Source organism: Gambusia affinis, linkage group LG24 (genome assembly GCF_019740435.1).
Source record: "Gambusia affinis linkage group LG24, SWU_Gaff_1.0, whole genome shotgun sequence".
NCBI classification, from domain to species: domain Eukaryota; kingdom Metazoa; phylum Chordata; class Actinopteri; order Cyprinodontiformes; family Poeciliidae; genus Gambusia; species Gambusia affinis.
In genome coordinates this window covers 13804611-13823347 of record NC_057891.1, presented here as the reverse complement: position 1 = coordinate 13823347, position 18737 = coordinate 13804611, and the positions used below count along the sequence as shown (strand labels likewise).

General features: G+C 45.0%; 1 protein-coding gene across 4 annotated transcripts in view; it reads right to left on the bottom strand.

Annotated features, from left to right (window-relative positions):
- Positions 1-1105: 1105 nt before the first annotated feature.
- Positions 1106-18737, bottom strand: part of LOC122827152 (histone deacetylase 4-like) — a 57100-nt gene continuing 39468 nt past the window's right edge. For 3 of the 4 annotated variants that reach the window (XM_044109757.1, XM_044109756.1, XM_044109760.1), the window contains 20 exons: positions 16024-16152; positions 15783-15892; positions 14908-15039; positions 14613-14799; positions 12040-12260; positions 9732-9947; positions 9163-9358; positions 8914-9047; positions 8736-8838; positions 8607-8653; positions 8397-8504; positions 8193-8248; positions 7903-7990; positions 7696-7815; positions 7419-7516; positions 7097-7215; positions 6476-6609; positions 5741-5825; positions 5256-5400; positions 1106-4917 (listed from right to left, as the gene is read on the bottom strand). In XM_044109757.1, coding sequence (XP_043965692.1) covers positions 4875-4917; positions 5256-5400; positions 5741-5825; positions 6476-6609; positions 7097-7215; positions 7419-7516; positions 7696-7815; positions 7903-7990; positions 8193-8248; positions 8397-8504; positions 8607-8653; positions 8736-8838; positions 8914-9047; positions 9163-9358; positions 9732-9947; positions 12040-12260; positions 14613-14799; positions 14908-15039; positions 15783-15892; positions 16024-16152 — 2471 coding nt within the window. In that variant the 3' untranslated portion in view covers positions 1106-4874. The remainder of the gene's footprint in view (positions 4918-5255; positions 5401-5740; positions 5826-6475; positions 6610-7096; positions 7216-7418; positions 7517-7695; positions 7816-7902; positions 7991-8192; positions 8249-8396; positions 8505-8606; positions 8654-8735; positions 8839-8913; positions 9048-9162; positions 9359-9731; positions 9948-12039; positions 12261-14612; positions 14800-14907; positions 15040-15782; positions 15893-16023; positions 16153-18737) is intronic. The other variant, XM_044109759.1, reaches the window with a different exon arrangement.

Here is an 18737-nt window from a genome sequence, read left to right as displayed (position 1 = left end):
AAAGTTGATTTCTCTTTAGTCCAAACCTCAAAATCCAACATGGCTGCCTAGTGTGCACAATCAAGAGACAGCTGCAGTAATAGTAATAATTTGACCTACATTTTTTTTTGCACAGCAAAGTGAAGTTCGATCCCATTTAATGAATAGTACCCATATCGATTTTTGATAACAGTGTTATCTGTTATATGATAAAGAAGCTTACCATACATTCCTTAGTGACGCTGATTAAAATTGATCTAATTGTTTTTACTGACAGGCTAGCACTCTTTTGGTTTGTTATAATTTATGCTATAGTATTTTTTATTAATCAGTTAATTCTACATCACTAAAATGCCTGTTTGTATGTACTTTTATTTTTTGATCACTTAAAAAAAAAGACAGCTTTTTTTATCAGCTGAAACAACTTTTCAGAGTAGAGGCAACTTTTCCTGCAGAACTTTAGAGGAAAGTCACCAGACTGTTTTGTAATTAGGTTTTCCACTCAAAGAGAAGTCATCTGAGAGTCTTTTTTTTTTAAGTTGTCATGTGCTGGGAAGTGTTTTTTTTTTGTCACGTTATCAGATCAGATGCAACAGAAAAATCAGAAGCAGAAGATCTACTGGAGTTATCCCAAGTCAGGGATTGATTGCCTGACAAGATTTTGTGCTGTTGTGAACTTTGAGCAAAACCGGGAACAAGATAACTCAAAGTGTGTCTCTTTAAATCAATTCTGCTCAGACGTCTTGTTATCAACGCGCTGCATTCATGAAATAGCAAACAGAAAGTTACTCAATTAAAACATTTGTCTGGTTTCATAAAGGAAGAAAACGAACGACGACGACAAGAACAACAACAAAAACCACATGAAACATTAGTAATTTTCAGAAATATATTCTATAGATGATGTCAGAGATGAAATGTCTAAAGCATAGGTCCCAAAGAAAGAGAAAGATTTTCATCAATAGAGACAAACAGACAAAAAAATAACTTTTTTTTCTCATCAATTTACATGTAAACCAAGATTTGCTCTTGAGCCACAGTGGTTTATATATATATATGTATATATATATATATATATATATAACTGGCCGAAGTGGGTGTGACAATCAAATGACGATGCCCTTTGTTTTCCCAAACTGCCTTCCAGACATCATCCGTCATTTGCAAAAAAAATAAAATAAAAATAAAAAACCCTTTTGAAACGAGAGCGTTCTTTGGGAGTCTCTTCTTGGGAGTTGCTAATGTTGCGGAAGGTTTGGCAGAGCACGTCTCTCGAAAACGCAGTCCGTAAGTGCTGAATCGTGTGAAAAATATCAAATGCTTCTCAGCGTCAAAGTCTTTGTAAATCGTTCGGACCGGCGGAGGCTGGAGAAAAGCCTCCCCTCCGGCCCGGGAGGTTTCGTCTTAAAAGTCCCTCCAGTGTTCTTCTGTTGTGCAAATACAATTTCCTTTTTTTTCTTTTCATTACGTAGACAAGCAGGCATGCTGACTCACAAACCATGCAAAGAGTTAAAGTTGGTGCGAGCAGACAGCAAAAAACAATGACGGAAAAACAAACAAACGGTTACTTAGGTTTCTACAAAAAAATAAAAAAGAATTTAAATAAAAAGAAAAAAAATACTCAAGAGAAATCAAATTAAACAGATAACAAGTGGAATGTATCGTCAGGCTCGAAAAACATCAAATCAACTTCCAATCTTACAAGTTTATAAAATGATATCAGCTTAAACATGACGGGCGTTTTTAAATTACAGCTGGAACTGGATTTATTTAAACTGTATGGAAACCCATTTTTCCCTGATCGTCTGACATTAAATCGACTAAGCTTTTCTCGTTTTACGTCACATGCGAGTAGCATTTTTAAATAACAAGCTAAATGCCAGACATAAACAAATATTTTGTTTTATTTTCTCAAAATTGAGGCGCTTTTGCGCCTGAGTCGGGTTCAGGCTTTGGATGTAATTGGAGGAAACATTACAAAAAGTGACCTCAACTAATCGACCAAAAACCAGGATGTTATTGTACATTTCAGAATTCAAGCTAATAAAATCAGTGTTATTATTCTGGTATTTAGCTAATTTAAAACAGAATAATTAGTCGGATTTAATGCCCAAAGTTGAGCAAAAAACAGCAACGTTTCCTTTTTTTTAAAATCCAGGGTACGTAAACGTCCGGTTAAAGCTGCAGCAAGTTGGTTTCTCCTTCTGCGCCGTTTTGTGCCGCGAGGAGCTGCGTAAAAAAACGGCCTGGAAACGTCCGCGCGGGCGGCGCGGTCACAGTCGAAAGGCGACCGTCGCTCCGTGCGCAGGAGGAGGATGAACTGATGAGGCAACGAAGTGATGAAACGCGTCAAAAGTCAACTTCAGTGCCTTGATTCGCCGGAGGGCCGCTTGAAAAACAGTGCAGTCGACGAAGAGTTGAATACGCTGTTTATACACACCGTATTAGGGTTTTTTCTTTTTGCTCACAATATCATAGCTGTCATTAGGTAAGAGTACATTTATAAAGTTTCCATATACAAATCTCCTATAAACAGTACATGTTATAAATACATAGTTGATGAAAATGCTGAAAAAGGCTCCGGGAGCCGTAGAAAGAAAGAAAGGAAGAAAGAAAGGAAGAAAGAAAGGAAATGTTGCTCCTCGTTTTCCATAAATACAAGAAAGAATAAACGACAACAGCACTAAAGGTACATGAACGCAGACCTATATCTATCCAGAAAAAAAATGGATGCAAACAAAACACGACGAAACCTATGCATGAAAAAAAAAAACAACAACAAGACGTTAGAAAAATAATCTTGCACATAAAAAAAAAAAAAAAAAAGCGAACTTGCTGAACCAAACACGTTTCTGATATAAGATCAACCACATCGATGCGGAAACTCAAACATGTAGATACAAACCGACAATACTTGGATTACGGTCAAAATATATTCAGTTAAATTTACACGACTGGTGTGAAGCTCACATTAAGGTAGTTGCCAAACTATCGATCAGCACGCGGAAAGAAATGCTCACCTGATCCGAGGCGGATTAAATCAGTAAACGTTGGACCGGGTGTTGGACCCTCTATGGTACCATGTTGGCCTGTCAGAGCTCCGAAAGGCACCGCTTTACATGATGCAATACTTTAAAAACAGACAAAAGACCGTAGGGAACCAACAAGAGTGCTTTGATTTGCCAAATAACTTCAGGAAAAGCTTATTTCAAACTTGTTTTGGGAGAATTTTCCATATTAACTATTTATTTATTTTGCTGTGTGGGCAGGTGCCCAGGGCAGCAAAAGAAGGGGGGTGGAGCACCAGATGTAAAAAAAATAAATAAATAAAAAAATAAAGCAAGAACTGAAAAAGTTTTCTATTGCTTTTGTACATTGTTTTATGGTTACAAACATCTAAATAATCTTTAATAGTTGTAAGAATGCAACCAGATTTATGATGACATTCACTTAATCGGAAACTGATATCATTTGCCTGTGTGATTTAAGACAAATAAAAAAAATTTAAAAATAAAAAAAAAACTCCAGATATTTTTTTCCCCTAACTGGCATCATAATGCATACCATAGAGGGTTAAAGGGCTAATACGTGAAATGTTGAGTGTCGACTCGCCCTTTTCAGATAAGAAAACGGTAAAAATGCAAACTCATGCTTTGGCTTTTTTTTTTTTCTTTTCATTTTTTCTTGCTCGCCTTTCTCTTTTGGGGCAACATTCGTTAAAATCTGCTTAAAATGCATGCTCTGCAAAAAGCGCTGACTCTTAAAGGGAGGCTACATCAAAGGCTAAACTGCTGTGAGAGTTCGCGACCCGATTCCTTTTCTCAGTGTTTGCACCGTTGTCTAAAGAAGCTGGCAACTACCTTTTACAAAGCGGTTTCTTTCTTTCTCTCTCTCTCTTTTTTAAACTTTTTTACAGAAAAATAGATCCATCAAAAAAGTAAAGTAACTCTTCAAGAGAGGCCGTCGGAGACGTAAATGTCGTCTCCGTCACTTTCTAAGTAAACATGCTGAAAGATTGTTAGCTTTTTTTTTTTCGCCATTCCTCCCTCCTTCCCCCGTCTGCTTCCTCGCACCAATTCCTCGGTGGGAGAAACGGTTAAACTTAAGGCAATCTTTTTCCTGAACAATCCTGAAAACAGGCGGATCCCCCCTCCCTCTCCAAGGCACTCCTCTGACTCGTCAACCTTCGACGGCGGGCTGCTCCAAGCGAGGCGACAGTCTCAGCCGTCGAAATCTTTTGCGAAAGCCTTCCTTGAACGACGGCGAAACTGGAATCCACAGTGAGCGCGGCACGTAAAAAAAAAAAAAGAAGAAAAAAAAAAAAGAGTCCTCCCAGATGCCGCGGCGTTCCCCTTGTTTAGTGGGGAATGAAGTTAAGAGAAGAGAAACAAACACCCTCACTACTCCCGCAACCCTCCAGGACGGCCGGGAACGTCTGCTGTCCCTGCTTTCCAGACTGGATGCGGTCAGAGAGGGCAGCTGCGCAAAGCACCAGGTGTGACAGCACACCTTTCCTTTCTGCGACAAGATCCGATCTCGACCCCTGCCGGCTGCTGTGATCGCACAGTCGGCCGCTGTGGGCTGACGCCAAGGTGCGAAGACTGACAGAAAAAACATTGAGTGTCTCTAAACGAGTGCCGCTTAGCAACGCCGTTAAGTTTTGTTATTTTTTTGCCCCCCATTTCAGTTCAGTTCAGTCCTCTGTCTTCTGATTGGCTCCCTACGCTGAGGCTGAGCCCGCCCCTCTCCCCCGCCCTCGTTTTAGACCGAGGGATCGCCAATCAAGCTGACTGACATGGTGAGTGGGGTCGGGGGCGACTAAATGAAGGGGTCAGCCGAGGCTCTTCTCCGGAGAGGTCAATGGCAAAACTGCAACGCCCTGACGCCAGCCTCAGTTACAGCGGAGCCTCTTCCTCCATGGGCTCCTCCTCAGCCCTGCTGGGAGAGAAAAAAGTCAGAAACTACTCTCATATGCAGATGATCTCACGTTCTTCATCAAATTCATACAATGGCCACGATACAGAATTTAAATGTGTGTAAAGTCAGAAAACGTGCTTCTGTGCAGATGATCTCATGCTCTTCATCAAATTCATACAATGGCCGAGATGTAGAATTTAGACAGTAACTTCAGAAGGCGCTATACGTTTAGATAATAAGACACGAATTCCACAAAAGTTTAACTAAAAACTATAAAAAATATCATTTTGTGATATTCAAAGCTTAGATTAAAAATAATTTGAGGAATTTGTCTGCTGAGTTCTGTCAGGAAGCTGCACCTTTGATCCATGGTGTTGGTGTTGGCTACAGACAGAGACGCCATGGCGTTAACGGCCTCGGCCTCCTCCGAGTCGCCTCGCTTGGCCTCCAGCAGAGAGAGTCCCAGCCGCGACGAGTAGCGATGCACCGAGCGCCAGTACTTACCTGAGATGGAAGGGAAGGACAGGACAAAATAAGAAATACTCTCTGGTGTACAACTTGATGAAAGTCAATGTGGTAACCAAAGAATAGTGCAGTTCTAGGAAATATACAGTCATAACACACAGTTAAAAATATGAAAATCTTTCCCACTCTATAACCTGAACCTTCAAAGTCCTATAAACCATTTCCATATCGGCACTTTCTAATTCTCTGTCCATCAGCAGCAGAGAACCATGTGTGTAATCCTCTGTGTTTTGCAGCTAGAGAACATCTGTGTGTTTCCCGTGGCGGCGCTGTGTGTGTGTGTGTGTGTGTGTGTTTACGTGACCGAGGCCGAACTCACTGTGAGTCTCTACGACTTTCTCCAGAGAGCGCACTGCGTTGGGGTTGGGCCTCTGCTCCAGGACGGCCTTTGGAAGCGGATCCAGCTGCACGTGACAAAAACACACACAACATGGAAACAGAACATGGAAACATGAGGATGGAGCAGGTTTCCACCAGGGGTCAGTCTGGACAGGAAAAGCACAAGGGAAAACAAGGCTTCGTCCATTCCCAGCAAATTCCCGCTGTTCTGTTTACTCCTGAAATGCTGCTCCAGAAATAAATCAACACGGCACGTTCAGTAAAATATTTTATCACTTTCTTTTCTAAAAAAGAAATTACAAATGACAGGAAGTGTTTTTTGAGACGGAGTGTTAGTGCCAGGCTGTGTTTAGTTATGATTATATAGTTATAGTTTTATTAGAATAAAGACTCAATTTTACTAGAACCTCTTAAAATTATAAGAAGGTTGCTTTGACTTGAAAAAAGCTTGAATTGTTCATTTTTTTGTAGTAGTTTGAGCCTTATGTTTCATCATAGAATCGACCTGAATTCAAAATCCAAATAAATAGAAGCAATAAAATAAGAGGGCGTCTCTGGAGAGCATTGGAGAAAAGAAAGAAGATCCAGATTTTCCATAAATCAACTATTCTAAAACTAAGAATGTTTTATTGATTTTTTTTAATCAATAAAACTGATCTAATGTCCCGCCCCATTTCAGAATCAAATCTAGATGCTAAATTTTGTAACTTCTCACCTCCTGTCCAAGCAGGGCGGCCACGCAGGCCTCAGAGGCGTCACAGATCGCTGTGAGGTCGTGACCTCCCTCCAACGCCAGGACCACCCGGCCTCCAGCGAGGGTCATCAGCTGTCTGGTCAGATACCCAAAACCTGAGCGGCAGAACCCATCAGTCAAATATGAGCAGATTGAGGGTTTCTGCAGGGTTTGTTAACTTAAATTAAGACTTTTTAAGAACATAATGAATGGAATTTAAGACTTTTATCTCCACAGAAATGTAGAGACTTTGTGGCAATAAAATTATGCTTACCATGACAGACAAAACAAAAGCCATCCAGCTGTGTATGCTAGCAGTGAGTTAGCGTTAGCTTCAACCATCTCGAGTCACAAAAAAGCTACATAGAATAGTGCTGTCAAGACAAAATTTAAGGCCAACTTACCTTTTTTAAAATATATTTTAGACATTTTTAAACTTTATATTTACATACATTATTTTAAGACTCTTTAAGGGTTTGCAGACACCCTGATATTTATCAGTCACATGCCAAAAAATGCAGATGCGGTTGCACATTTTCCTGCTGGTGTTTGAGATAAAAAAAGAAAAAAGAAAAAAAAGTGCTCAGACAATCTTTTGCTCACATTTGGAGGTCAGGGTGTAGCCGCCCAGCGGTGGGGGGTGTCCCTCCACGGCGTCGAAGCCGGAGGAGACCAGCACGATGTCCGGGGCGAACTCGTCGGCTATCGGCATCACCGCAGACCTGGGAGGAGGGCGGGGGGGGGATTATCAAGCTGCACAGCTCACGCTTCAAAGTCAATAATCGAAACAGAAAGCAGTGAAGATTTATTGATTGAGAAAGTTTCAGTTTGAGAAAACTTTGCTTCAAAACATCCTGGGACACAGTTTAATGATAACAGAAAGAACCCAAAGCATAAAAATGAGTTCAATCTTCTAAAATGTTACCTGAAGGCAGCGAGGTACTCTGCGTCTCCCATGGGGGGGTCCAGGCCTCCGGTGAAGGCCACGTTGACGTTAAACCCCACCCCTGGACCGCTCCCCACCTGAATAAAACGTTTAAGAAAAGATTTAGTGGGATAATGATTCAAAACATTTGCCCAAATGTTCTGCAATTATCTAAAATATCAAACAGAGAAAACAGGAGAAGGTTCTAGTGATAAAAGTTGAAATTATTAATAGTTTAAAAAGATTTTCAGTCACTAGAAGTGGTTGGAAAACTCACCTCATCGGGTGCTCCACTTCCTGGAAAAAAGTTGCCGTCGTCGTAGCGATGGATAGACATGTAGAGGACATTAGGGTCGTCGTAGAAGGCCTGCTGGGTGCCGTTGCCATGGTGAACATCCTGAAGTTAGAGAGATAAAGTGAGCTTGTTCAGTTCCACACTAGGACCAGGCTAAAACAAAAAGATGCGGTTGCTAAGGAGACGGACCCAGTCCACGATGAGGATCTTACTGACGCTGAGTCTCTGCTGCAGCAGTTTGGCCGCGATGGCCACCGAGTTGAAGTAGCAGAAGCCCCTGAAACGGCAGCACAGGCGGCAACCGTCACAAATCCACAAGCAAACCCACGTCAGTGCTCCATTTTCATGTTTACATGGCAACGCTTTGCCTTTTACACTTTACGTGCAAAGAAACCCAGCGGTTAGTGTCGCTGCGCTCCCTGCTGCTGTTTGTGTCTGCGGGGGGATAAATGAGCATGTGGTGATGGATGTGGTCTTACATGGGAGTGCTTTCCTCGGCGTGGTGTCCAGGAGGGCGGACCACCGCAAAACCGTTCTGGGAAGAAAGACGAAGGTTTGTTAACCACAGAAGAATGGAACAATGGAACAATCATGAACAGACGCCTTTAATGAAAAAAAGTCTTTCCATCTTCGGTGTTCTGAATCAGAATTTATTGAAAATCATGCTGTGTTGAACCGTTCACCTTTAGTTCTCCGGTTGCCACCTTGAAGACCAGCTCCACGACGGAGCCGACGGCGAGCCGCGCCGCGCTGGACGAGTGGACCTCGTTCCAGATGGTGTCGCTGTCCACCTGAAACACCAGGAACCACATCAGACTCGCCTGTGGCGGAGGGGGAACTTACAGGAGACGAATTCAGGAGACGAATTCAGGAGACGCTTGGTGCTGACTGACCCCCACTCCTCCGCACGGCAGCCGAACGAACATGGGCGTTATGGAACCTGTTGGTCGGGGAGGAAACGTGGGATTAGCAGAAAACGGCAGCAGATTCCTCCTGGTTTTAATGAACAGAGTGAAACTCACAGTCGAGTTTCTGCCGGAGTGGGTTGGTTCCGTACAGCAGGACGTGGGCTTCAGAGTGGACCGTCTGCAGCTCCTCCAGAGTGGCCTTCCTCCCACGGATACACTAAGCAAACACACGCGGTCAGTCGGAGGTGCGAACGCGGTCCGACCGTCAACTGGAGTCGGGTTCCAGGCTCACCTCGCACTGAGCTCGGAGTCCGGTCTCCTGCAGCCGGGACCAGATGCTCTGGATGCGCCCGGCGTGCTCCGGGTGGCTGTTGGTGTTTCCACACATGCACTGGTGCTTCTGCATCAGGGAGTCGTACACCAGGCCTGAGGAGACGCAAAGTTCTGCGGTCTGAATGTCGAGCGCTTTCGAAGACTTTCCAAATCAACTTGAAATTCAGGCATTTTCCAGAAACTCAAGGATTCGGTCAGATGTGCTGACCTGTGGTGAAGCGAGGCTTGACAGGAGGATCCTGCGTGGGGACGCTGATGGAGAAGGACGACGCCGAGGCCGGAGACGACTGCGCCCTGGACAGGGGTCTGTGTCCAGGGAAGGACACGGACATGCCGGCGGCCTCCATGGACGCCTGGTAGTTCCTCAGCTGGTGGATCCGCTGCTGCTCCAACAGCAGAGCCTGCTGCTCACCCGGCGACGCAGAAGATAAGCAGATGTTAACGAGTTTTAATGTACTTACACTCGCGATTCAGCTAAACAAGTTTAACTTCTTAACTTTTTTTTAAATCGTCCTGAATATGGAAACCTACAAGACAGAGATGCTTAGTTTGAGACAACAAAAGATTTTCTTAAACATTTCACATTTCCAGCTGACAAAGTTCACCGTAGTGATGAGAAGTGTGAATAATCTGATCAATTTTTTAAAATAATTTTAAGGCAATACTGTAATTGCAACAAACCGCCAACAGATGGCGGCCAAAGCAAATGATTTATCTCTGATGTTTTGTCACGTGGGGGATCCAAAGTGATATTTTGGATGTAAATTCATGCTGTACCTGTCTGAAGAGCAGCTCCTGCTCCCGCTCGCGGTGCTGCTGCAGTGCCTCCTCCTGCAGCTCCTGCAGCTCCTGCGGGTCCGGCGGCTCCTGCTTGATGGTGACCCCCGGTGGCAGGGCCCCGGCGTCCTGGTGCTCCCTCAGCTCCTCCTCCGTCTCCTCCGGGTGGCTCTGGTGCTGCCGCCCCACTGGCGACTCGCCAGGCTTCCCCATCATCTGCGGAAAACGCAAAAGAACAATAATGAAACAAACAAACAAAAAAAATCGGGTTCATAATCTAACAAATCCCATCCAGCGCAAATCGAATTGATGAATCGTTTCCTTTCTCTGAAGCATTCTGCGTTTAACGAGCTTAATTTGGATTACGCAGTCAGCTCCTCTGAAGCCTCTCTGTTTCTAATTGGATGTGAGTGGCCTTGCTGACGGGACACCGGGGCGACATGTCTCGCTGATCAGAGGCATTCCACACGCGGAGTCGCGCTGCTCGTCATCGACTCACTCCACCCGCCCGAGACGGACCAGTCAAAGCCCCGATGGCTCTCGCCCTGCCAGGACCTGGGGTGTTAATGATGTTGCAAGAAAGACAAAGTGGGAAGTTTCAAGAGTGGCCTGCAGGTGTGTGTGTGTGTGTGTGTGTGTGTGTTCCCAGTGCTACAAAGGCCTTGGGCTCCATGGTTTTATGCCAAGGGGACAGCATTGACGTCAGAGCATTCATTCGTCTTCTGGGCTTCTGCCTGAGGCTCCTTTGCGTCCAAACGGACGTCGACGTGTCCCCGACGAGAACTCTTTGCTCCACTTACACAGAACCGGTTCAAACCCGGGTCCGGTCCCTGATCGGAACCATCGCTGCCAGTTGTAGACGTTTTCTTCAGTTTCCTGTCTTTTAAATCTGTGGAAATCAATCTTTTTTTTTCACCACAGAGTTTCTGTAGAATTCCTTAACGATGTTCCAACACTCCTCGACGACGTGCTTTTCTGCTGTTTTCTTTAGAAATAAAAATGAGAGAAATGCAAATAATTCCCTGCTGACGCTGTTTATGAAGGAACGGCTGCCGAACGCACTTTCATTTTGGGCCAAACTGAGATCCTAAATGTTTTTAAAGGGCCGGTTGTCCCTTTAAGAAACTTTCCGACTTGTTGACGTGTGAACATTTTCGCTCAGGCGCTACGGGTATTCCCAGTTTTCTCTCTCCATAAGCATCCGCCTGGCTGTGTTTCTAGAGGGGTAATGCAAGCCTGCTGTTCTTCACAGACCCCTTTATGAACTGTGATCACCGATCAGAAGAAGCATTGCTCCAGACGGAAACGCTGCTCTGTGATGTTCGACGAGGAATGGCTTCAGTCTGGGCGCGCGACCAAAGCAGAGTTATGGAAGGGTGACTTTTTAAATTTTGTTTTTAATTTAAGTTTTTTTTCTAAATCTACTACGTAACGGAGGTATGTTTGGCAACAGAAGTTGATACTTGATATCCTGGCTTTGTTTGCTTCTTATAGGTCAATAAAAACAATAAAAACAGCAAAAAGAAAAGAACTAAAAGTGCATCTGGTTTCAACAAAATAGCGAGATCTTAAAATAACTAAATTGATGCATATTTCATCTGGAGTAGATGAAGGCAAATCCATATTTTCTGTAACAACAGAGAAACGTTGAGGCACAAATAATCGGTGTGCCGGCGGCTTTTCCAGAGGTGTTTGTGTGGAAAGCCGCCGCTGGAGAGCCGGGAAGCATCTGGGAGGGAGGGAGAAGGAGGGGGGGAGGTGGAGGAGAGGAAATCCCTCGTTTCATCCGTCCACCTCTCCTGTTTCCTTGGCTCCGATAGGTAAGCGCCGTCAGGGGCGACCGACTGCTCACTTCCTCCCTGCCCATATGAGGCGCAGGCTTCCGGTCCGTTGCCATGGCAGCCAACAGTTAACTCGCACCGACCACAGTCACAGAAACGTGAATGCAAGCGTTTGCAGATATAAACTGACACACACACACACACACACCGGTTCTGCTATACGTGTCGGCCCATACCTGCTACCACCTACTCACAAACAGAAATACTACAGAGAGGGAGAAGAGGAGGACGCCTCATTGGCTGAGCTGCTGGCTGCTGCCCACGCAAAACTACAACACCAGGGCCCTCCGGAGCTGATAATTATCCGTTTATTTCGCCGCAGTGTCACGTCCAGCGGCTGCCACCGGAGCCGCTTCCACCCATTCCCTGAATATTTCAAACCCCACTTCGAGGTCTTCTTTTTTAAATATACATTCAAGATGGACAGACGACAGAGGAGGGCCGATGCAGGAGGGGAGGAGCGGTACCTTGTTGAGGTGGAGCTGCTGCTGCTGGAACTGCTGCTTGTGCTTCTCCAGGAACTGCTGGTGCTGCTGCTGCACCACCAGCTGCTGCAGGGCCAGGGCCTGAGCGTGGGCCTGGGCGGCGCTCCCCTGGGGCAGCGGCGCCGACTGGGTCCGCCCCAGGGGCCGGTGCTGCCGCTGCAGCTTGGCCATGGAGGCCGACGACATGGACATGCCGCTTACGCCTGGGGACGGACACACACACACACACACACGCACACACACACACACACACACACACAAACAAACAAACATGGTGGGGGTTAGGGATTAGATGAACGGCACTATCTGATCTGAACTTCCTGGTGAGGAAATGTTAAACTAGTAACGCTGAAAGACTTTTATTGATGAAAAACGAACCAGAAACTGTTCAGGAAAACAGTCTGGATGACAAAGATCTGGGATTATGTCAGGATTCGTGAAGGGAAAAGTGAAATGTTTATAGAGACTTGACTTCTGTTTGTAGTTTAAATATATAAAATACTTAAGGTGGGATGGAAGGAGGGAAAGAAAGATATGAGCAACAACAATGAAGAGGAGTAAGGAATCTAGAAATAATGACCGAAGGAAGGAAGAAAGAAAGGAAGGACAACATTTTGGGTTAAAGTCTGTTTTTAGTTTTTCTAGATGAGGAAAATGCTTACATTACATTTTACTGTAACACATGTGGAAAAGGTTTTCCCACTTTCCTGAGAAATTAATATTCAAATCAACCCGAACGCATCATTCTGGGGAGAAACACAATCGTGGCAGCATCATGCTCTGGGGATCAGCATTGATACATAAAACCTGAGACTGATAAATCATTTCATTTCGAGGTACCAGAGTAAACGTGTCTGCCCCCCGGTACTCTTTGGTTCTCCTCGCTCTGCCGCCACCGATGACCAGATGCACGAGTGAACCTGAACCAGCAGAGCCATCTGTGCCGCCATACTGCGGCGGATTCCCCAACGAGATCATCCGAGCACAGCGTCGTCTCAAGGCGTTGGGGGGGGGGGGTCTAAACCTTAATGGGGGCCGCTAAATGATGCGAGAAGTTTGACGACTGTGCAGATTTGTCCACCGCTGCATCACCAGGATGCAGAAACCCCGCCGGCGCGCAGCTGCCGGAGATGGGAGGAAAACTAGAAACCACGACGGTCTGCTGTCCTCCGATCTGTAATTTCTCACATCTATGGTCTTCAACGTTTTTTTTCTTTTCTCTTTTGTTTTTTTTTGTTAAAGAGCAGAAAACAGTCCTGCGTGCGTCTGCATGTGCGTCACAGCTCTTTCAACCCTAATGCCTGCCTGAAAATAGAAGCCATGTTTTTTTTTTTGTCTGTGAAGGAGCTGATGGGAAAGGGCGCACAATGCTCCCATGTCACACTCTCATAGCACACGCTGACATATGAAAGGAGCTCATTAGTTTGAGCAAATGAATGGACGTCTGTCAGCGAGAGGGGGTTACATCCCCTCTGAGTGCGAGAACGCCTCACTTTTTCTTTCTTTTTTTTGAATGCCTCGCTGCTTTCCTTCCTGTTTTATTTAGTTAAAGGCGATTTTTCCAGACTTAAATTGAGACATTTTCTTCTAAATTAAAGCATCCAGGATATTTGAATGCACACGTTTACCAACAAGCCATGAAACAAGATGATGATGCAGCGGACTTCCTGTTCGGCCGTGTGCTCATTTCCTGAAGAAATCAAATTGTGACTTTGAACACCAAAAACACAGAATATGGTTCAGATAGAAACAAATGTAAAAAGCACTCAGATTTAGTTTTAAATCCTGCATATTTCCAGACATTTCTGTTCATCTTACATAATACATAATAAGAAAGTTCACAATGGACTGGTGACAAATATTATTAGGGTGATTTGAAGGATGACAGCCTGAAAGGATGCAAGGAAAGATGGAGGACGGCTGGAACAAGATAAGGATGGACAGGGAAGAAAACTGGGGAGGGAAAAAAAAAGGGACGAGGACACAAGGAAGAAAGAAGAGAGGTAAGGAAAGACTGAGCAAGGAAGTAGAGAAGGAAGGCAGGAATAAAGAGAGGACAAAAAGCAAAGGTGGTGCAACAGAAAGATGGATGGACACGACAAAGGAAGAAATGAAGGAGTAAGGACAAATGAAAAAGGAAGAAAAGACACAAGGACACAAAGTGAGGAAGAACAAAAAGAAAGTAGGAAAGAAAGAAAGCTAAAAACAAGGACAGAGATCGGGTAAGATGGAATAAATGACAGAAGGAAGTAAGGAAACACGAATGAAAGGGTAGAAGGAGAAGTAAGGAAGGACAAAATTTAAAAAATGAAAGAAACTGAGGAAGGATACAAGGAAAGTAAGAGAGCAAGGGTAGAGGTAGAGAAAGACGAATGGATAGAAAGACAGAAATGAAGGGAAGGAACGAACAAACCTTTAGACAACAGGAGAGAGAATAAAGTCTCGAAATATGATTTTTTTTCCAAAGTCCAGAGCTGGAAAGTCGTGAAATCAGATTCCAGAAAGCCTGTTTTAATTTGTTTCCCAAGTCTGGAAGATTTTCGACTCAGACTCACCTGTCACCAGAGGGCTCTGAGCGGGACTCTGCTCCATCAGAACCATGTGCTGCAGCAGGGGGCTGTGAGCGCCGTGGCCGCCTGACAAGCCATCCGCAAGGTAGGGGCTCAAATGGCCGCCGGACAGGAAGGGGGGGCTGAGGGAGAGGGCCGGCTGCAGGCCTGCATCCTGCTGAGCGGAAGTCACCTGGAGGAGAGGGGGAGGGAAAAAAAACACAAAAAAACACAGACGTTAACTGCAAAATAAACACATTCATGGATGCAGAGTCAGATGGCCGGCTGATTTCCTCCTTACATTGGAGGCGGCGGTGGCGGTGGCAGTGGCCGGCAGCCCCAGGGTGATGTTGGGGAGGGACGGCGAGGTGTAGAGGGACAGCTGGTTGAGGGAGCCCTGATCGCCGCCGCACAGCCGCTGGGCCAGAGACGCCTGGGAAACACATTTACACAATCTGCATCACGGATATGGACAAACATCCGGCGCACAACGGAAAACAGACACCATGATTCTGAATTATTATAGGTTGGTGGGAGCCATCTTCTTTGACGAGCGTGTTTTACCCCATCTGTTTATTTGCACTTTGAATTCAGGTCGACTCTACGACAGAATGTTGGAAAAATATTTTTCTACTCCAAAACCAAAGCCGTACAACAATAGAGTTCAAATTGTACGAAAATATCATCAGACTATTGTTACGGTGCTGCAAAAACTCAGTCGAACGAGAATAAATATTTTCAGCCATTTCCCATTTCTATCTTTTTTTTTTCTTTTTCTGTAGAAGAAGAAGAAATAAAAATTAAGGTTGGACCAGATATAGAAAAAAAATCAAATCAAATCCTAGTTTTCATTTGTAAGCCGTGTCGCCCAGGCCTAGCGGACGTCCGCGCATGGAGGAACGACATTTGCTCCCTCCCGGCGTTCTAACGTTGTCACGGCCACCAGCCTCCTCCACACTGCCTGAGTGGCCCTAATGGCTTCCACAAATAGCATCCTGTCAGCTCCTCGACGCTGTCTCCCCGTCTGGAGCTCCGTCACTTCGCTCACAGCCTTTGTACATGCAACAGCCGGAAATGTTTGGTGAGCTAGAAACCAGAGACACAAATCTAATCCTACAGCTACAACTTTTTTTCTTGTTTTATACGCTAGAAATAAAGACGATGGGTGTGATGTACCTCCATGTTGTTGGAGACGGACACAGTGATGCCGTTCTCGTTGGGGATGTTGTTGGAGCTGTTGTTTGGGGAGCTGGGGCCGGAGCCGGGGGCGCTGCTGCATGCAGAGTCTGAGACAGGAGGAGGAAAAGAAGAAGAAGGAGAATCAGCAGGAGTCTGGAGAAAACAAAACAAAAAAAAAAAAACGGTTTGAGACAGCGGGATCCTCGCCACCACCTCCTCCTCCTCCTCCGCCTCTCACCCGCCATGTCGAGGGAGCGCTTCTTGGCCGTAGTGATGGGGCTGTCTCTGCGGCGGAGCAGCGGGCTGCTGCGGCGCTCGCTCACTTTCTGCTTCAGCCGGGAGCGCAGCTTCAGGTTGGGCTCCGAGGCTGCAGGGACACGGAGGGACCAACATCTGTCACGTAGCGTTTTCAACACAAAATAATCTGCTGGTTTCATTTAGAAAAACCCCAAATTAAGTATTCCCCCCCCATATGTGCATGACTGGAGTCAGAGTAGAAAGAAACTAAACACTCTCTTTCAATTCCTTCATTTTTTTTTTTTTTTGCTCTCAATATTAACGATGTCAGTGTGGAATGTGTTCTGTCTTGTAATTTCTACACTTGAGGTTAGATTAAAATAATCCCAGAACTCAGTGAAGACCGGTTCGCTGCATTTGTCTCAACTGCCACTGAAAACGAGAATGGGAAACTGGGCGAGAACAAACGGATCCAAACTTTTCATGCCTCAACAGAGCATCGAACAAAGCACAGGGCTTGAGAAAAAGTCGCATTTTCACGAAACAATCTCACAATCTACCAGCTTGGGCTCCACACACGTTTCTGTTATGGAGCACCTTCCACAAAGCTGCCCTGTTATTAAAACCTCTTTGCAAGACAAACTGTTACACGCTGCTGTTCATTTAGCCTACAATTCATCCTTCCCAATTAGGTGCTTCTGAACAAGCCAAATTCATATTTTCCCAAAGATGAGCTAAAAAGCAATTAGCTCCAATTTGGGAGCCGTGTCTGACTTGCCTGCATGGCATTTTAGTCTTTTGTCTGGCCTGTCACCGACTTGTGAATGGAGACAGGGAGAAGGGAACGGCATGTCACCTTGGCCAGGCCTCTGGCCACTAATGCTCTGTTTACTTTATCCAGACGTTCATCAGCCTGGAATCTTTTCATTATTCATTATCTAATTTTTGGATACCAGACCCAAAACCCACAGGATGGCAGGACCGGATCCATCTGCCACTGAGACCTCGCGGGAGCAGAAAACTCCGGGAAGCTTGGTGCAGGGGAGATCTCCTCTGAAGCAAACGCTTGCAGATTTGGTCCCGTTTCCAGCGTCAGGTAAAAATAAGCGTGGTGAAAGGAGAGAAGTGTGAAATATGAAGTGCGAAGGGAGAGAAGGATGGAAAACTCCTTCCAGTTGGAGTCACACCAATTAATGTAGACAGAAGTCGGCTTTGGAAGCCAATTTACTACGACTCTAGTAAAGGGTTGCGGATCACATCAATCAGACTTTTGAACATTTCAAGACGCAACGTCTAAATTTCATCCAGAAAGACCCAATGAAGGGAACCTCATGCTGCCAGGCAACAGCGGAACCAACCGCGACGCCGATCTTTGAAATCAAGAGCAGTTCAGGGATTATTTCTAAAATCCCACGCTATTCCATTTTTATTTACATTTTCGTGAAGAAGGAAGCGTCAATCATGTCTTCTTCAGAGGTTTTTGTGTCGTTTCCTTCAGTGGTTCTGGGTGCAGCGCCGCCACAGGACAGGAGGTGAACAGGGTTCTTCAAAGGGATTTGTTTGTTTGATCCGGCGTAGTGAAAATGTAACAAACGTTGTAATTTTGGTCTCCAATCGAACCACCCCGAGGCTCACTGCTGGGAAGCAGAAGTCAACAAGTCTTACCAATTAGTTGCTAGTTGTAGTTTTTTCTGTAATATTATCACAAATGTAAACATGTGGAGTTTGCCAAACTCTGCCAGGACCCTGAACTGGAATCTTGCACTTTGGTCAGACGAGGCTGAGATCGAGTTTTTCCCAGGCAGTTCAATGAATAAACGGAGAAGCATTTCAACCCAAATGTTACGTAGGAGAGAGGATGTGTGATGCTGTGGGCTGGCTTCTTCTCCAAGGGCACTGGACTGAACTCTTACATACCAAACCTGCTTCATGGATTAAAATTGTTCGTGGATAGTCAATGATGCCTTTCTGTTCAGTGATAATTAGGTCTAGAACTGCTTCATGGTAAAGCTTTGCTGGTTTGAACATACAAAGATGGGCTAAAGGCGTTCAGGGGAAAGATGTGCAACTATATCCAAACCCTAGCACACACTTTAACAGAGAAAATTTCTCCCTGATTTTGATCCAGAGACAGCGTCCATTAGCATGCGAAAGGGAAAACAAAGCCCCGGGACTGACGGGAATAATAATTAGCACCCGGTGAAACAGAAGCGGTTGGTTTCTGTTTTCCGGCGGAGTGGAAACACATTTGAGAAAGAGAATGATCCGGTGTGACAGGAGCCCGAATGATCACAGCAAAGATGTACTCAAAGCCAAGTGGAATTGATCCAGAAAATGTCAATACTCGTGAAAAGAGGTTTTCTCCGTTATCTGAGACGACTGGAGAGAAGACGACACGACGGGATGTTTATGGAAATGCAACTGCTGCCAAACAATGTGCTGCTTTTTGCAGAAAATAGCAATGTCAGTTTAATTAAAGCTTACAGTTCGAGAGCCTTGGTTAGTTTGAGCTATCAGCTTTGGACAAATAGACAATTTTCTCCCCTCATTTCATCCTCATACTCACCATTTTTGCACTACTTGCAAGTGCAGCTTATAACTTTGTTTTCTTTGCTTTAGATAGAAAGTGTGGCAAGAACAGCAAATTTGGATAAAGCTACTGCTGCTATTAACGATGCATACTTTAAGTTTTTCTTTGAAAAGAAAGCACTGCTA